Source organism: Pipistrellus kuhlii, unplaced genomic scaffold (genome assembly GCF_014108245.1).
Source record: "Pipistrellus kuhlii isolate mPipKuh1 unplaced genomic scaffold, mPipKuh1.p scaffold_m20_p_6, whole genome shotgun sequence".
Classification (NCBI taxonomy): domain Eukaryota; kingdom Metazoa; phylum Chordata; class Mammalia; order Chiroptera; family Vespertilionidae; genus Pipistrellus; species Pipistrellus kuhlii.
The window spans coordinates 22,431,766-22,448,750 of record NW_023425562.1 but is presented as its reverse complement, the minus strand read 5'-3'; the positions used below and the strand labels follow the sequence as shown (position 1 = coordinate 22,448,750).

The following is a 16,985-nucleotide window of genomic DNA, read 5'->3' as shown; positions in this document are numbered from 1 at the left end:
ATTCCCGGTCATTCCCGTGGCTCAGGCTGCTGACCCACCAACAGGCACTTCGGTTCAGCCTCACTTCTCAGCACCTGCACGGGTCGCCCTTGGACCAACCCACCATTACTTCTCCCCTGAATGATTGAAACCCTCCCCCCCGGCCCCCATCCAACTTCGGCCTTCCCCAGTCAGAGCGATCTTTTACAGCAGAACTCAGATCATGTCATTCGTTTGCTCAAACCTGCTTCGGGGTCCCCGGACCCTTGCAGAAAAACCCAAAGAAGGCCCTGCAGGCTCTGACGCTCACCTCCATCTCTCTAACCTCGTCTGCTGTCCCCTGCACTCACTCCACTTCCGCGGCCCTGTGCCTTTGCCATTCCTCCTGCACGCCAAGCAGGTGCTGACCCCGGGGCCTTTGCACGGGCGGTTCCCTCGGCTGGGAATGTGCACAGCTCCCTTCTTCCCTCCTCCAGATCGCTGCTCAAATGTCATCTTAACCATGACGCCTTCCCTGACTGCCTTATTTAAATCCTCACCTACAATAGATGATGGAGAAAGAAAATCCCCCATGTCAGCATTTCCTACGCCCCTTGCCCTGCTTTGTTCTTCTCCGTAGCTCTTAGCATCTACTGACATGTTACTCATTTATTTGTTTGTTATCTGTGTCCCCCCTTTAGACTTGCAAGGTTAAGGGTTTTTCCTGTTTCCACTGTGCCCAGAACAGCACAGAGGGGAAGCTCACAAATATCTGTGGAATGAGTGAATGGGCACCAGGCACACACACACACACACACACACACACACACACATGCTGTTATCTGTGATTGCAGGCACATGCCAGCATGCACATAGGAACCACATGCAGATGCATGGACCTGAGGACACATGGATTACCGGAGGTGAGGCTGCAGCATGGGCAGGGCAAAACCAACATTTACCGGTTTGGGCTGTGACTCGGTCTGTAATCCTATTTGGGATTAAATGCCATGTGGTCGGTGGAGACCTGCGGCCCAGAGGCGGCCACCAACCTCATGACAACGCCCAGAGAGCCAAAAGCAGCCGAGACCCCTGACCTGAGCTTCAGGACTGGGTCCTGTCATTGACACCCACTCAGGAAAAGCCGCTGGAGCAGGAAAGAGAGGAAGGGAGGAGAGAGGAGGCCGAAGTGGCTGCGGCAGAGCGGTGAGGAGTTGGCAAAGGGCCAGGAAGCCCGGGCCAGCATGCCCGGGGGAGGACCTGGTGGGCTGCGGCAGAGGAGCCTGCGTGGGAGGAGACATGGGGGCTGTGAGAGCCCCGCCCTCAGGCAGTAGTGCAGGATGTTCCCTGTGCTGGGGCGCCTGGCCAAGCGGCAGGGGGGCTGAGACACAGCCCCTTTATCCTGCCAAGCGTGTCCTCTGGCACCAGGCTGCGTTCCCTTTGGAGGGCATCTTTCCCCATCCCCCAGGGTTCCCTGTGCCATGGGGAATTCCAGTCCCGGGTTCGAAGTTCTGCTCCATCACCACGTGTGCCGTGCAACCTTGGACAACACTCTTGGACTCTGCCCCTTTCTAAAGTGAGATCTGGCCGCAAGCCTTTGCCCCAGGCAGCCTTTCCCCAGAGCGCTCCCTCTTCCCCCCAGCACCCCAAATTCCCTGTGTCCAAATCCTTTCTGTGCTTCCACATCATGAAGTCCCCGGTTGGCCCTGTACCATTTCAGTCTCCCGTGGCTTTGACTGTAAAAAATTCCTCCAAGGGCTTCTCAAAACACAAGGAAATGGAAGCTGCCTTCCCTCCTCCAGGCCCCTCCTGATCTGCCCCAGACCCCTCTCTGCTGCCTCATCTTCAGCCGCTCCCTCCCGTGCTCTCTGCCAGCCCCAGGGGACCCCTTGCTGTTCCTCAGCTGGCTCCAGCCTCTGGATCTTTACCCAGCCGTTCCCTCTGTGTGTGGAACTATTTTGTGCTCAGCTCCTCCTCCTCCTTTCGGATCTGCTAAATGTCACCTCCTCTGAGAGGCCCTCCCTGATGACCTGTAACATCATCAAACCCTCCCCAGCCCTTTCATCCCTCTCCTCCCTTTTCCCTGCTTTATGCTCCTTCTTAACACTTATTACTCCCTGAAATTATGTTGTTAGATTTCTTCCCTTCGTTACCAAAATATCAGCTCCACGAGGGCCAGGACTTTATGGCGTTTATTGCTTTGTCCCCCGTGCCCAGGGAAGTGGCTGGCATCAGGGAGCTGCTGGTACATATTTGTAGAAAGAGTAAACGAACAACAGAAGAAACGCATCTCTCTCCTGATACAAAGCTGATTGCATCTTGCTGTCTTTCACAGAGAAATTATTCTTAAAGTTGAATAAATGAGTGAAATGCATTTCTGTCTCCCCAATGGTAGAATGTGATAATGTTTGATGAATGAATGAATGATTGAATCTTAGTGTGGTGCGCACCCCCTCCCTCTTGTAAAAGGTGCCACAAAGAAAAAAGAAGGAAGAGAGGGAAGAAGAGAGAACAACAATGGGTGCCTGCAAACACTGGTTCCCATCTCCTGGCACCCCCCCCCCCGGGTGCCCCCACCCCCACAGTCCCCTTCCCATCAGCCCCTCCCCTCTGCATCCCTGCAGGGCTGTGATGAGGCCTGGAACTGCCTGACAGAGTCAGGGAAACAGTTCCCGCTGCACGCAGGGAAGTCATAAGCTCCAGGAAATGAAGGCTCCAGAGCAGTGCCTCCTCCTCACCCATAACTCCAGCCTCATTATGACCGTTCCAGGCCATAATGTGGAGAATCAGAGCCGGATCCCGGGAGGCCCCAGCACAGCTCCAGGACTCTGATAGGGGCCACCAAGGTGAAGGGGAGTCTGTCAACACCCCTTGGTTCTGTCATTTTGCCAGGCCCCTCAGCGTTGGCAAGAGGAGCGGGGAGGGGAGAGACGGGTGAAGGAGACTCTCACAACAGGGTCGCAGGTGGTCCTGACCTCCATCAGTTCAGGGGCCTGAAGGGAAGGAGGGAACAGGCCCCTCAGGACTCCTCCCCTCATCCCCACAGACTGGGCTGTTGGTGTTTCCTCACTGTCATTGCCCTGAAAAGCAGGTTTAACCCCTTGACTTCCAACGGATGACTCCCTACCTCAAAGCCCCTTCCAAAAAGAAGTTCTGGAGCCACTACTGGGAAAGAGCACTGAGTAGTCACACATCCACACAATGGGTACAAGACACTAACTTTCAGCTCTGACTCACATGTGTTAGTGAGTTAAAATAGTCAAGAGAGCCGAAACCAGTTTGGCTCAGTGGATAGAGCATAGGCCTACGGACTGAAGGGTCCCAGGTTCAATTCTGATCAAGGGCATGTACCTTGGTTGCGGGCACATCCCCAGTAGGGGGTGTGCAAGAGGCAGCTGATCGATGATTCTCTCTCATCGATGTTTCTAACTATCCCTCTCTCTTCCTCTCTATAAAAAAATCAATAAAATATATTAAAAAATAAATAAAAATAAAATAGTCAAGAGAATTGCCTACTGTGGTATCCAGTCCAAGGAGGTGCCCTAAGTTTCTTCTGCCACCCCTACCCCCAAATTCCAGCACTTCCTTTGTCCACGGGAGGACCTTGCTGGGCCCAGATCCGTTCCTCCCACGTCCCCCGCCCAGCCGCACACCTCATATGCCCCACGGAACTCCTCAAACTGGCCAAACTGCTGCCCGCTCCTTCCTTTGCTGGATGCCCATGCCTTTCTTGCCACCCACTCAGGTGCCCCTTCCTCAAGAGGCAGCCCTGATTCCCCCCACCCACCTGTTCCTTCCAGACACCTGTGCCCACTCTCTTCCCTGAGCCCTGTAGTCTCAGGTGGCACCCCTTTGATAGCCCTGATAACTCGCCACCTGGCATTTAGGTTGTTATTGGGGGGTCTTGTCTCCCATCCCACTAAACCGAGCTCCCTTATCTTTGTCCTAGCCTCCTGCCCAAATTGGCCACAGAGTCAAAACTCAGAGGAACTGAGCTGTTGAACTGAGCTGAACTGGTGTGGGGAGAGGAGGAGGGGGATTGAGCCCCTCACCTCCACTCTTCCCTGTGCCTGAAATTCCTCCGTGAAAGCAGCGTGGCTGTCCCCTGTAAACACCCACACGGAGCTATTATTCATCATTATTGCTTGAGTAGGAGTTAGTCCCTCAGATCCTCGCTTGCCTTGCCGAGAGCAGGATCTGACGGAGGGAGGGGAGGAGAGAGATGGATTGATCTGGGGCCTGCGCGCTGGTCCTGGAGAGAGGGGAGGAGGGGTGTGGAGGCTCTGGGAAAAGGTTTCTGGGAGAATGTGGAGACACCAAAAGCGAGTTCAGAGGGGCTGTGACCCCCAAAGTCGCATGAGGGGCCTCCAACAAGACCCTGCGGGCCTTGGGTGCCTCGCCCCTGAGGGGGTGTGAGGAGGGACTCCCATGAGATCCGAGGGCCCCCTGGGCTCCGTTTCGGAAGGAGTGACCTCTCCATGCTGCCTGCCTGCTGGTGGGAGGGCACAGAGATGGGCGGCCAGCTGAGAGCCGGACTCTGTGCCCCAGGAGTCTGGTCTGGGAGCCCCTGAGGACCCACCCCTGCTAGAAGGGCCTGCTCCTTCTCGGGGGTGAGGATCTTAGCGGGTGAGGCTCGGCCAGAGGCAGGGCAGCAGCTCCTAAGGTCCCTGCTCCTGTGGGCACGGGGCTGGTGCGGGACCCCTGAGAAGGAGCTGGCCAGGGGGCTGGAGAAAGGGGTGGGGGTAAAAGCTGGGAGGGGGGAGGGGTAGGGGGAGGGGAGGGGAGAGGTGTGTGATGGGAGCTGAAAGGAAGGGCTGGGGCTGGGGTCGGGGAGGAGGCAGGACTGCCTCACCGTGGTCCCAAGAAGGCAGGGCCCCTATGGGTCTCTGTTGTGCAGCCTTTGTCCCCCCTGCACAGTGCCAGGCACACAGTAGGTGTGCAATCAGTACCTGTGGACAAAAGGTGGGCTCAGCCTGCCCCGCCCTCACACAGAGCCTCCTCTGATGGTCTCCTTTCTCTTCCAGGCTCTCGGACGGGCCGGCCCCTCTGCGCAAGGAGCATGGCGCACACCTGCCTCGGGAGCTGCAGAGGCGCTGCGTGGTGACCCCGCCTTGGAGGCTCCAGGGGGGCGCGGGCGGGACCCTGGGGACCGTCCATGCCCAGGGTGCGGCCGCGCCCCCGCCCCCTCCAGCCGGGCGCCCCGGAGGCCTGGGTGAGGCCACCATGTGATGTGGCCCCGCTTGGGGGTGCCACCCGAGCTGCGCGCCTCCAGTCGTTCGTGCTCCCGGGCCACCGCGCAGGCCAAGCATGAGGCTGCGCCCTGATGGCCGGGCGCTGGGAGCTGCGCTGCCTCCGGTGCTGCTGCTGCTCCTGCTGCTGCCCCCGCCGCCGCCGCTGCCCGGGCGCCTGTGGGCGGCGGGCACCCCTGCACCGGCCGCGCCCGGGGCCCCGCAGGAAGGCGCGCTGGGCACCGGCCGCGTGAAGCGGGGCTGGGTGTGGAACCAGTTCTTCGTGGTGGAGGAGTACACGGGCACCGAGCCCCTCTACGTAGGCAAGGTAAAGGGGGGCCCTGCCCAGCACCCTGAGACACCCCAGTTCCCCTACCCCATAAGTGCCTGGTCTCGGCTGTCTTGGCCCTGTACGGCGGGGAGGGGGGTGTTTGGGGGGGATGGAGGGAGGTACGTGGGAAGAGGGAGTAGAAGGGAGGAGGAGGCAGACACCAGGGTCCCGCACTCTCCTTTTCTCCCCCCCCCCCTTCTCTAGTCCCTCTTCCTGGAGACTTGCAGCACAGAGGGCTAGTAGGGGACCCCCGTCCATCCTGGAGCTAGATGTATCTAGAATGGAGAAACACATTCGCCAATCATCTGAACATCCCAGACATGCTCTCCCCACTCTGCTTAACATTCTTCCAGAGCTTCCCATGATTCCACCCCAGATTCCACCCCACTGCCTGCCAAGATTGGCTCCCCTCTCTGAGATTCAGCCCAGGCCCTGGTGCCCCAAACACTCCTGAGGCACCCACCCCCACCACCACCACTTCCTAGGATGCTCCCCTGAGCTGCACCCCCCGCTGCTCCTACTGATTACTGTGTGCTCACCCCAGCTCTCTGCCCAGTGGCCACTTCCTCAGAGAGGCTGCCCTCCCACACCAGGCGGGGAGAGACACCCCCTAAGTGACCATCCCTCCCTGTTCCATGCCCTCCCTCATGAGGTGTCTTTCCTTCATAGCACTTCATTATGCATGTGCTTGTTTGGTTGTGCATTTAATGTGTGTCTCTCCTCTTGGGTTGTGTTTGTTTTGCTCCCCATTAAATCCCAAGGGCTCAATGCAGACATTGCTCACAAACCGTTGAATGAATGAATGAATGAATGAACGAAAGCTATTGTCTCAAACTCTGATGGTTAATGTTCCTGAAGATCTGTGCCCAAGGAGTATAAGGAGCTGAGGTCTTTGTTCACCCATTCAATGCCTAAGCCTCTCATACTTATGCTGGAGAGTCAGAGGCAAGCAAGATCTAGCCTCTGCCATTTGGGAGCTCCCCTGAGTGGCAAAGACAGCCTGGTGCATAAAATACTTCACAGGGTGGCACCCCGGCACCGAGTAAGCATTCAATAAATAGTATCGGTTGGCTGGCTTTATAGAGGAGAAAGCACCTGAGCTGGGTTTTGATGTACAGGTAGGAGTTCATCAGCCTGCTGGGAAAGAGGCCATACCCTATGCACAGGCTGGGAGTCCCAAAGGAACCCCACTTATAAGTCCTCTAAGTTTGAAGACTTGTCAGTAGCTGAGGTGTTGAGGTGGAGGGTGCCTGTAGGGCATGAAAAGCAGGGTGGTACCCAGGGAGAGTTCTCTGGCCTCTGCCACGGCCAATCAGCTTTCCAGGAAGTTTTGGTCAGCAGAGATGGGGGGAGTTTTCGGTGTGTTGAGATATGGGTCTGAGAATTGGCTGCTCAGTTCGGAGCTCAGGGATCAGGACCCGGGACAAGGACGGGAGGAAAGCCTTGATAGTAATCTTTCAATTTGCCTGGCAGGAGACCCAGATTTTCTCCCCTCTTGACAGTCATCCCTGGTCCTTGGCTGCTTTCCCCCTCCATACGTGTGGCTGAAGTTGATCTGTGCAACTCAGCAAATGAGGATTTGACAGATAGAGCTCAGAGAGGTTCATGCCCTCGCTCAAGCCAACTGCTAGCCAGGGCAGTGCAATGGCGGGTCTGGTAGGATGGGGTGAAGGAATGGGGAAAGAGGAACCGGTGTCAGCTAGACAATCGCTGAGGGTGAGGCAGCCAGGAATACAGGCTTTGGAGCAGACACATCTGACGCCGAAGCCTGGCTCTGCTAACCCATGAACCACATTACCTTAATCAAGTCACTTCACCTCCCTAGACCTCAGTCTCTTCATCTGTGAGAGTGGGGCTAAGAGAGCTCAGCTTCCTAGGGTTGTTGAGAGGATTAAAGAAGAAAGCTGAGCACATAAAGTGTTTTGCCTACAGCCTGGTTGCTTGTCTATTGTTTTTTATCTTTTCTATATGAAGCACTTAACTCTCGAACTGCAAGATAGAAATCATTGTTCCCTTAGGTAGACAGGGAAACCGAGGTTCAGAGAGGACAGATTCATAGATGGCCAAGTGGCTTGGCCAGGATTTGTATTGTGTGTTGGAGGCCAGTCCCAGCTGGATTCTCCAGTCCTCTCCGAAACCTCTGGGCCTGGGAGAAGGGCTTCGGGAAACCCCAGAGAAAGGGGAAGAGTCTGACACATCTGCCTAAATGTCAGTGGTGGTGGTCTCAGGCACCCTCCCCTCGTTGTCTGCCCAGCAGCTGGGGCTCTGAGAAGGCCTCCCAGCCCAGCCACCCACATCCTGAAAAGATCAGAGAAACCGCTGACTCACGGCTACAGCCGTACCAGCATCTCAGCGGCGTGGGCCAAACCCCACCCATCTCTTAGAACCAGTCCATCAGTGATGGGAGGGCCCTAGTAAGTTCATTCATTATAAAATGGGGAAACTGAGGCCAGGGGTGGGGACTATCATGCCAAGGCCACAGCAGCACAGTGACAGAATCAAGCCATTGGCCAGACCGCCTGACACCGGCTCCTGGCCCCATGAGGTTTAACTTTTCTGTATGAACATCTATTATGATGCAGGCATGTGCCCAGCCAGGGGGTCTTTGTCTCACAGCGACCTCTCCCAGTGTCCCTGCTGCTGTCAGGACTATTTCATCCTCTCCCTTCGTCATCTGCACCCAGAGTCCTCCTCTCTCTCTCTCTCTCTCTCTCTCTCTCTCTCTCTCTCTCTCTCCTTTAAATATATTTTATTGATTTTTTACAGACAGGAAGAGGGAAGGATAGAGTTAGAAACATCGATGAGAGAGAATCATAGATCAGCTGTCTCCTGCACACCCCCCACTGGGGATGTGCCCCCAACCAAAGTACATGCCCTTGACTGGAATCGAAACTGGGACCTCTCAGTCCTCAGGCCGACGCTCTATCCACTGAGCCAAACCGGCTTCGGCGAACCCTCCTCTCTTGCTTTCAAGGCCACCTCCAGAAAAGCACTCTGTGCAAGGAGGAAAGAGAACTTTCCATCTGTTGGCAAACAGTTGCCCAGAGCACACTTTCTTGTGGAAGGTGGTATAGTGTGTGGTTCCAGGGGGCCAACGGGAGCCAGACTGCCAGAACTCAAACCCATGCTCTGCCGCTGGTTGCCTCTGACGGTCGGCACGCTGTTTAATGTATCTGTGCCTCAGTTTCTTTATCTGTGGAGTGAGGGCCTAGTACCTCCCCAAAGGATTGTGATGAGGGTTCAGTGAGTCAGCCTATGTCAAGATCCTGGCATGTGCTCATATGCACTTTCATCATCATAGGGCTCAGCCGATATTTCCGCCACATTGAGAGAAAAAACATCTACACAGACACTGTGAGCCCTGCTCTAAACCCTGAAAGCCTCTTCGCCCCTGATGGTCTTTCTGGTTTCTCACCAGCATGGGGGCAGGTGGTCTCTAGCTCACTCCTCACTCAAGGAATATGAGCTTGGGATTTTAAAAGCCCACCTGTCCCCTTTCTAGTCGAATCCCGTGTTTGTACAAGTGGCTGTGTGCATGCATGCACGCATGCGCGCGATCACACACTCACACACACTCACGCTACGCTCTCTCACTCTTCTGGGAGAAAGGACTTCTCCACGGTTTCAGTTAATTCACTGCTTCCAGGTCCCCTGCCCCAGGGAGCCACTGGGAGCATCTGTCCTTGTCGAATTCCAAAGGTAGCTTAGCAACAGCACCATCTCCAGTGAACCCTGGCCCCAGCCGTAACCTATTTTACAACCGCCTCCTCCATCACTACACCAGGCTCCTGTCAGCACCCGCAGGAAGCACTGGGCTGCGAGGCTGTCACCAGAGCCCTGTGCAGGCCGCTCCCTTCGCCGTCCCACCCCCTCGGCAGCCCAGCCCACCTCTTCCATCCCACCTTCTCACAAGGCCCACCTTAAAGCAACCTCCCCACATTTCCATACAATCTGGGTACGTGGACTAATCCCTTTTCCAAACTGTAATTTCCCCGGAGGCCTCTTGTCAGTTGCATGTGGATTTTGTAGGATTTTTAATTCTTTTTTTTAAAAAAAAGCCAGAATTATGGGGTCAGCCCTTACGGCCGGCTCCTGTGGGCCGTGAGATCTATTTTAGATATACGGCAGGATTAAAGTGGGAAGGAGAGCAGATTTAATTAAGTTGCTAATATTTAAAGAAAATTGATGAACTCCTGGTTTACGAGTAGCACGGGCGTGAACAGACCCCTTATTCTGGGAGAGGCTTTTTATTTGATTTGCTTTCCGTTTAAATCCTGGACTCGTTCTATTTGCGTAGCTGCACTGTCCATTTAATTGCCTTTAATAAGGAAAACGTACCTCTGCTCGCATTTAATTTTGATTTAATTAGGAGGAAGTAATTAATGGCCTCATAAATACTATTTTTCAGCCTCCCCCCGCCCCCGGGGAGAAGCACTCACTCTTGTGTGTTTGTGTTGTTTATGATCTGAGGCTGGGGCTGGGGAGAGGCAGTCTCCGCCCAGGCTATCCACACTCAGTGCAGTAGGAAGAACCCAGGATGGGGAGTGGGACAGGCCTTGGGGCTGCCTCTTGTTAGCTGTAGCCTTAGGTAGGCTATGGGCCCTCTCTGAGCCTCAGTTTGCCAGTCTATGCAATGGGGAGAGAGTAATCGCTGATTCACTAGACCACTATGAGATACCAGTGAGGTCATGGTCAAGGGTCTCGAAGTGTGCCCGGTGACTCCCCTCCCTCGTTCACCTCATGCGCACCTGCATTTTAATGGAGTGCTTGGACCTTCCAGAAAGCCCGGAAGACACCGGGGAAGTCTAATGACAGCTGTTTATTTCATTATTCATTTATCGAGTGTGTTTGGTGCTGTGCCCTGTGCCGGATGCTTGACCCTCAAGGAGCTTGAAATCTCACACTCTCATGTGCGTACATACTTACACACAGAAACACATTCCACTTTCCCATATCTGCAGGCATTGTCAGGGCACTAGCGTGTGCCAGGCCTGGGAGTTCAGACAGAGAGTAACCAGTTAGTCCGTGTCCCTGAGGCCCATGGCAGTTGGGGAGACAGGTGTGCAGCATTGAGGTGTTACAGAGGAGTGTGCTTGGGACAGGGGACAGGGCAGGGTGAGGGTTCTGCGACCAAATTGGAGGGCATCAGAGAGGACTGACTGAAGGAGGAAACATGCTGCATTTAAAAGACTCCAAGCAGATATTGCATGATGGCCCTTGTGTCTCCAATGGGTCAGGATTTTAGCGACCCTCGAATCCTCCTGAGAGTAGGGTGGGAAAGGGAAAGGAAGTGAATTTGCATTGAGCACCTACTATGTGCCAGGAGCTTCCACATAAGATCTTATGAATCTTTGAAATCTATGGGAAGATTAAATCAGCCCAATAGACAGATGGGAAAACGGAGGCTCAGAGAAGGATTGCCTCTTACCCAGGGTTATGCAACAGGTCAGTGACAAAGCTGAAGCTGGCACCCAACCAATCCTGCAGCCAAAGCTTGTCACCTTTCCGGACCTGTGATTCGGAATCCTTTTCCAAATGATGAGATAGAGGCTCAGACTGAAGAGGCCACCATTGACTGTGGCCTGCCGAGTACAGGGCAAAGGACTGGCGTCTGGGCTTCCCCCCAAGCCATGCAGCCCAGTGACTGCCCTGCAGCCCACGCCCTCCTCCTTTGTCCCTCTTCCTCAGCCAGAAGCATTGTAAGTGGACTCACCAGTTCCCCAGAGGCTGCACAGGGGTCAAACAGATCAGGGACCATGTCAGTCTTTTCACCTGGAAAACGGTACATTTATGTACCCCAGGAAGTTAAATCACATTGCTGCAGAGGCCTGCAACACATGTCTGATATGTAGAAGGTGCTCAATAAATGAGAGCACCATCCTGCAGCCTCCACTCACAGCCGGAGTCTTGAGAAATGTCCTCCTCAGGTGGGGCCACAGGCACTCCCTCCCACTCCACTGCAGAGCAGGGCCAGGGCAAGCAGGGCAGGCAGCCCCAGGCCAGCCGGAATCCTCAGCTCCACGCTCCTGCCCGGGCCGACCAGCCCTGTCTGACTCTACAGTCCCCAGTGGGTAGCCACTGGGCCCCAGTGTGAACTCTGTGTCATTCTTCATGGGAAAACATCGATGACATCACCGCTGAGTTCCACTGATCCCTGTCTGGGGTCTGAGTGAAATGTCAAGGGCTGCAGAGACATGAGGAAAACCCGGTAGAAAGAAAAAGAAGAAAATAGCCATTTATAGTTTAGGTGATTACATGTTCTCATTTAAGCTTCACCACACCTGCACCAGGCGGGGCTGGATCTGATTTCTCAGGGGAGAGGGGAACAGGCTCAGAAAGGTAACATTAACAAGCCCGTGGTCACAAGCCATGGGATCAGGAGCTGGCTCCCCCTGTCTGTGCCTCCGTTTTCCTATCTGAGAAATGGAAGAGTAATAGTGTTCCATATGACAGCAATGAAAACGAATAAGAGAATAGCTGTTCAGCACCCCCCTAAGTGGTAAGGAACTATAGACACACCTTGTTTTGTTGCACTTCACTTCCCAGATGCTTGTCTTGGTGGGTTTGTTGTTGTTGTTGTTTTACAAATTGAAGGCAAGACAGGTGATTTGCTTCATTGCGATACTCACCGTAGTGTGGTGTCTGGAACCGAACCCGCACTGTCTGCGGTATGCCTGCATTCTGCACGCCGCTCAGACACGCTGGCGATGAAGGAGGCAGGTGCCAGGGCTGACGGGAACGTGGGTGCAGGTACTCTCAGATGGAGCAGGCCCGCCCTCTCCTGTGGCCAGGTCCCCCGGGGGCCGAGGTGGAGGAAAAGCATAAACAGCAACAGGAGAGACGGGTCTCCACATCCCCGCACTGCCGATGATTCAGGGCTGCCGTTCTGGGATAATTTTATGGGGGGCATTAAACTGAGTTATGAGGTTTTTACAATCCAGCCACTTATGAGAAATCTATTAACAGTAACTGGACAGGAAGAAGGCTTCTTGGTGGAGCCCAGGACAGGCATTAATTGGGGCAATCTATAACAGGATAGGGACCCAGAAAGGTTCCACCAGCCGCCTCCATTTACTCCCCGCAATTTCTGCTGAGAATCAGCAGACTCGCCAAAAAGAGAGAGATGCCCATTAATCGGCTAATGAAATATGAAAATGTTTATGGGCCATTCAATCTTCCAAATGGCACTTCTATAATCCACCTTTCAGACACAAAGTTCCACCAGCAGAATTTATTCCCCGGCTCCTCCTGCGTGGCCGGGGCCGGGCTTGCGTCCCCCTCTGTGATGACTTGATCTGGCACCTGTTACCCCACTGAGTGGGCTGGGGGGCACGGGGTTCTGGCCAGAGAAGGGACTTGGGGGTTCTCTCCTTCACACCCCATCCCTGTGGAAGCTCAGAGAGGACTGGGGATCCCCCAAGGTCACCAGCTTCAGGGGATGCGTTTTCTTCTGTTCGGCGCTGGGAAGTGGGACACTGGAGGGTGCGGGCTTCGGTGTTTCTGTTTGGGAGAACAGCCTGCTGGCGGGTGGCTTGCCCAGGAGACCTCAGTGCAGAGAGAAGAGGCTGGGATCTGGAGCCTCGGAGGGCCTGGACCACATCCCAGTTATATATAGCCAGCATTTTGTAATAACATAATAATACGATAGCGGCCATTTACTGGACACTTATTATGTCTCAGGCAGGGCTGATTTTCAGTTCGCACATGCCAGTGCGGTCGTGTGGCTGTGGAGATAGTGAGAAAGCTCCCCGCCTGTGGTAAGCAGTCTCTCCCTCCCCCCAGCTCCCTCAGCCCCGTGAGCCTCGCTGGTTGAGCAGCCACGCGGTTCCTGCCTGGCCCCGCAGGGCCGTCCTGTGGTACCATCCCTTGGACGGTCCCTCTGCCATGCTGGCAGTTAAATACTGTGCCATGTGGTGCCAGGCAGGTGCTAAGGGCCTTGTGTGATGTCAACTCAACTATCCCCAACACCTGCAGGAGAGAGGTGCTATTACGACCCGTGTTACAGAGGAGGCAGCTGAGGCCCAGAGAGGGGCCGTGGCCACACAGGAAGATGCTGCTGCCGCCAAGGCCAGGCTGTGATGCCGCTCCTCCGCCCGGGCTCCTCCCTAGAGGCTGGAGGATGGAGGGAGAAGGCCAGGCTGTGGACCAGGCCAGGTCCCCCAAGGAGCACATCATCCGGTTTTGCTAATTCTCTATGGGAAACTAAAATAAATAAATAAATCTATAATATCTGTAGCAAAACCTACTCAAGTACTATTTTTTAAATAAAGAACCCTGAACTAGATAAATATGTAAATGGCTTAGCGTGGTGCCTGGCACACAGTAAGTGCCCCTTCTATTTGCATAGCCCTTTCCCCTCTCCCCCTTTGTGCCCTGTCCCCATGTGTGCCTCACCCTGAGGCTGGCTCTCAGGGGTGAGTAAGAGGAGGAAGATAGGAGCCCTGACCGCTGGGGGCTCAGAGCCTCCGGAGATTGGACAGCAGCTTGGAATCGTATTAGCAATGCAAACGGAGGCCCCACTCCCAGACCTACTGAGTCAGAATCTGCATTTTAACAAGATCCTCAGGTGATCTGCATGCACATGAGGTTGGAGAAACACGGGCTGCAGCCATCCCACAAGCTGAACATGATAATGATGGCTCATGTACTGAGCTGCGGAGATGGTGGAAGGGGATGGAGACGGGACCCAGAAAAGCTGGGAGTGGGGGGAGACAGCATGGAAAGGAGCCTGCGGGAGGAGCAGAGCTAAAGTGAGCAGAGACGTAAGGACAAAGTGCTCAAAGCAGGAGCCCGATGGTGTGGAGGTGGCTCTGGAGTTGTTTGTAAAGGCAACAGGGAGCCACGGGAGAGTTGCAAGCAGAGAAGGCTGGGAATCCCAGCTGCAGAGCGAAACGTAGATGATGGGGGCAGGGCTGGTGCAAGGAGAGCGTGGAGGGCTGGTGAGGCCCAGACAGGGGTGAGGCATGGCTTCCCAGACCTGTGTTTTCACTGAATGATGGGTGTGTTAGAGAAGGGACATGCTTAGGAACAGGCCCCTGGCGGGATTCCCAGGGAGAGGCTGAGAGGACCTTCCTCCCCCACCTCCACGCTGTCTTCCTCCCTGCCTCCCCAGATCCACTCAGACTCCGACGAGGGTGACGGGGCCATCAAGTACACCATCTCCGGCGAGGGCGCGGGCACCATCTTCCTGATCGATGAGCTGACAGGTGACATCCATGCCATGGAGCGGCTGGACCGTGAGCAGAAAACCTTCTACACGCTGCGGGCCCAGGCTCGGGACCGTGCCACCAACCGCCTGCTGGAGCCCGAGTCGGAGTTCATCATCAAGGTGCAGGACATCAACGACAGCGAGCCCCGCTTCCTGCACGGCCCCTACATTGGCAGTGTGGCCGAGCTCTCCCCCACAGGTGGGCTGCGGGATCCTGGGGGGCTGGGGGAGGGGCAGGTGAGGAGGGAAGGGAGCTGAGCGGGAGCCCACTGTGAGGGAGGAGCTGAATCTGCGGGGAGGCACAGGAGCAACAGGATCTGCTATCCCAGGGCAAAGGGCACTGGTGTTAGCCAGGGGACCACACAGGCTCAGGCATAGAAACTGGACACAGTCACAGAGGCATGCATGCATGTGACCTCAGGCACACACATGGACATCGTCCCCACATGGACATGGGTCTCCATGTGGACTCAGAGGCACACTCAGACATGGTCTTACACCCACACATAGACACAGCCTCACGTACACAAGCTCAGCTGTCCACCCACCCCCAGGCCTTCACCAGAGCTGAACTGCTCACACACTGTACAGCCGTTGGTTACATTCCCCACCCTGACGCAGGTACAGCAGGACACGGGTACACCGACAACCAAAGACAACAATTGGGCTCTAAGAGTGAGACACAGAGTGAGACACAGCCAAGACAAGGACCAGCCACACAACCAGGCACAGCCCAACACCCAACATAGCCACATACAACCCTGCCCAGAGAACAGCCCTTCACACAGATGGAGCTGATGCGCAGACACAGTCACCTACATACATACAAGGAATAGCCACACCAAGTGTTACCATCTGGGCCCACTCCACCGGAGGGTGGCTGTGGACAGGCCTGGCAGCCGGGGGCAGCAGCATTCAGACAGCTCCCTTCACTGCCCTCCGGAGGCCCGGGCACACCAACATGCAGCCCCCTAGGGACATAGTTCAGAGACGCTGAGCCCCCGACCCAGGTTCAGGTGCCCGTGCCTGGCAGGCTGCAAACACGCAGGGCCCCGGGTGCATGCGGAAAAGGGCGCACACACATTGGAAGTACCATCTGCAAGGAGATCTCAGATGTGGCCACACCAGAAACGCACATTTGCCCAGCAGGGAGTACAGACGCTAACGGTTGGATGGATCTGCCCTCTCCCTCCATGGGGCCCACATACAGTTGGCTGACCACCAAGACTCCCCGTGGCCTAGGGCTCCTCATAAGGCCAGTAGCTGCCATCTCCTTCCCCACCGTGCTAACCTAAGCACCTGCCAGCCAGGCGGGGCCCAGAGCAGCGACCCTCGATCCTAGACCCTGGCCCATCCCTGAGTGCTGTGGGCTCAGTGCCGCTTCTCTCTGGGTCTTCCAGCTCCTCGGCTGCATGTCAGATGCCAGAGGTATTTGAGTTCTTGGAGGAAAGTGCAGTCAACCCCAGCTTCCCCAGATGGAGCTAAACTGGCAGATTGGCAGAGAATGAGCAGGCAGCCAGGAACTGAAGAGGAGGAAGGGAACCAGAGAAAATGATGGGCACAAAGGGGTGGTGGGAGAACAGGGAACAGTGAGGGTGTGAATGTGGGTGCCAGCAGGGATGCACACACACACACACACACACACACACACACACACACACACACACGGTAGGTCCACATGTGTCCCTGGTGAGCACATTCGTGGCTGGTCAAATGGCACTTTAAGGCCTGTGCATCCATGTGACGTGCTGTGTGTCTGTTTGAGTGTCTTCTTCCATTGGTTTAAGAAATATGTGTGAGGATCTGCTATGTGCTAGGCGCTGGGGACACGGCAATGAAAAGGCAGCCAAGCCTCCCTGCTCTCAGTAAGCAAATAAGCAAGTAAACGACCAGGTCTCTGATCTGGGAAGGCTTCTCTCTGAGGAGGTGACATTGAGCAGAGACCTGATGTAAAGCATGGGCCCTGGGGTAGAGCATTCCAGGCGAGGGGACTGTACATGCAAAATCCCTGAGGAGAGATGGAGTGGCAACCAGATCTGGCAGCCATGTAGACCATACTCGGGGCTTTGCCTTTTATGCTGAGCAAGCTGGGAAGTCAACAGATGGGCTTGTTCAGAAGAGTGACATGATCTTAGTTTTAATGGGATCCCCTGGCTGTTCTGTGATGGTTAGATGTCGGGGGGTGGGGGAGGGCCGGAAAGGGAAGGGGGAGGGCAGAGGCAGAGTGCCCATTGAGGAGAATACTGCAATTACCTAGACA

At 55.3% G+C, this 16,985-nt stretch overlaps 1 protein-coding gene across 1 annotated transcript in view; it reads left to right on the top strand.

Annotated features, from left to right (window-relative positions):
• The first annotated feature begins 4,999 nt into the window (after positions 1 to 4,999).
• CDH22 (cadherin 22) overlaps positions 5,000 to 16,985 on the top strand; it is a 68,345-nt gene continuing 56,359 nt past the window's right edge. The window contains exons 1-2 of the mRNA XM_036418830.2: positions 5,000 to 5,514; positions 14,630 to 14,924. Coding sequence (XP_036274723.1) covers positions 5,266 to 5,514; positions 14,630 to 14,924 — 544 coding nt within the window. The 5' untranslated portion in view covers positions 5,000 to 5,265. The remainder of the gene's footprint in view (positions 5,515 to 14,629; positions 14,925 to 16,985) is intronic.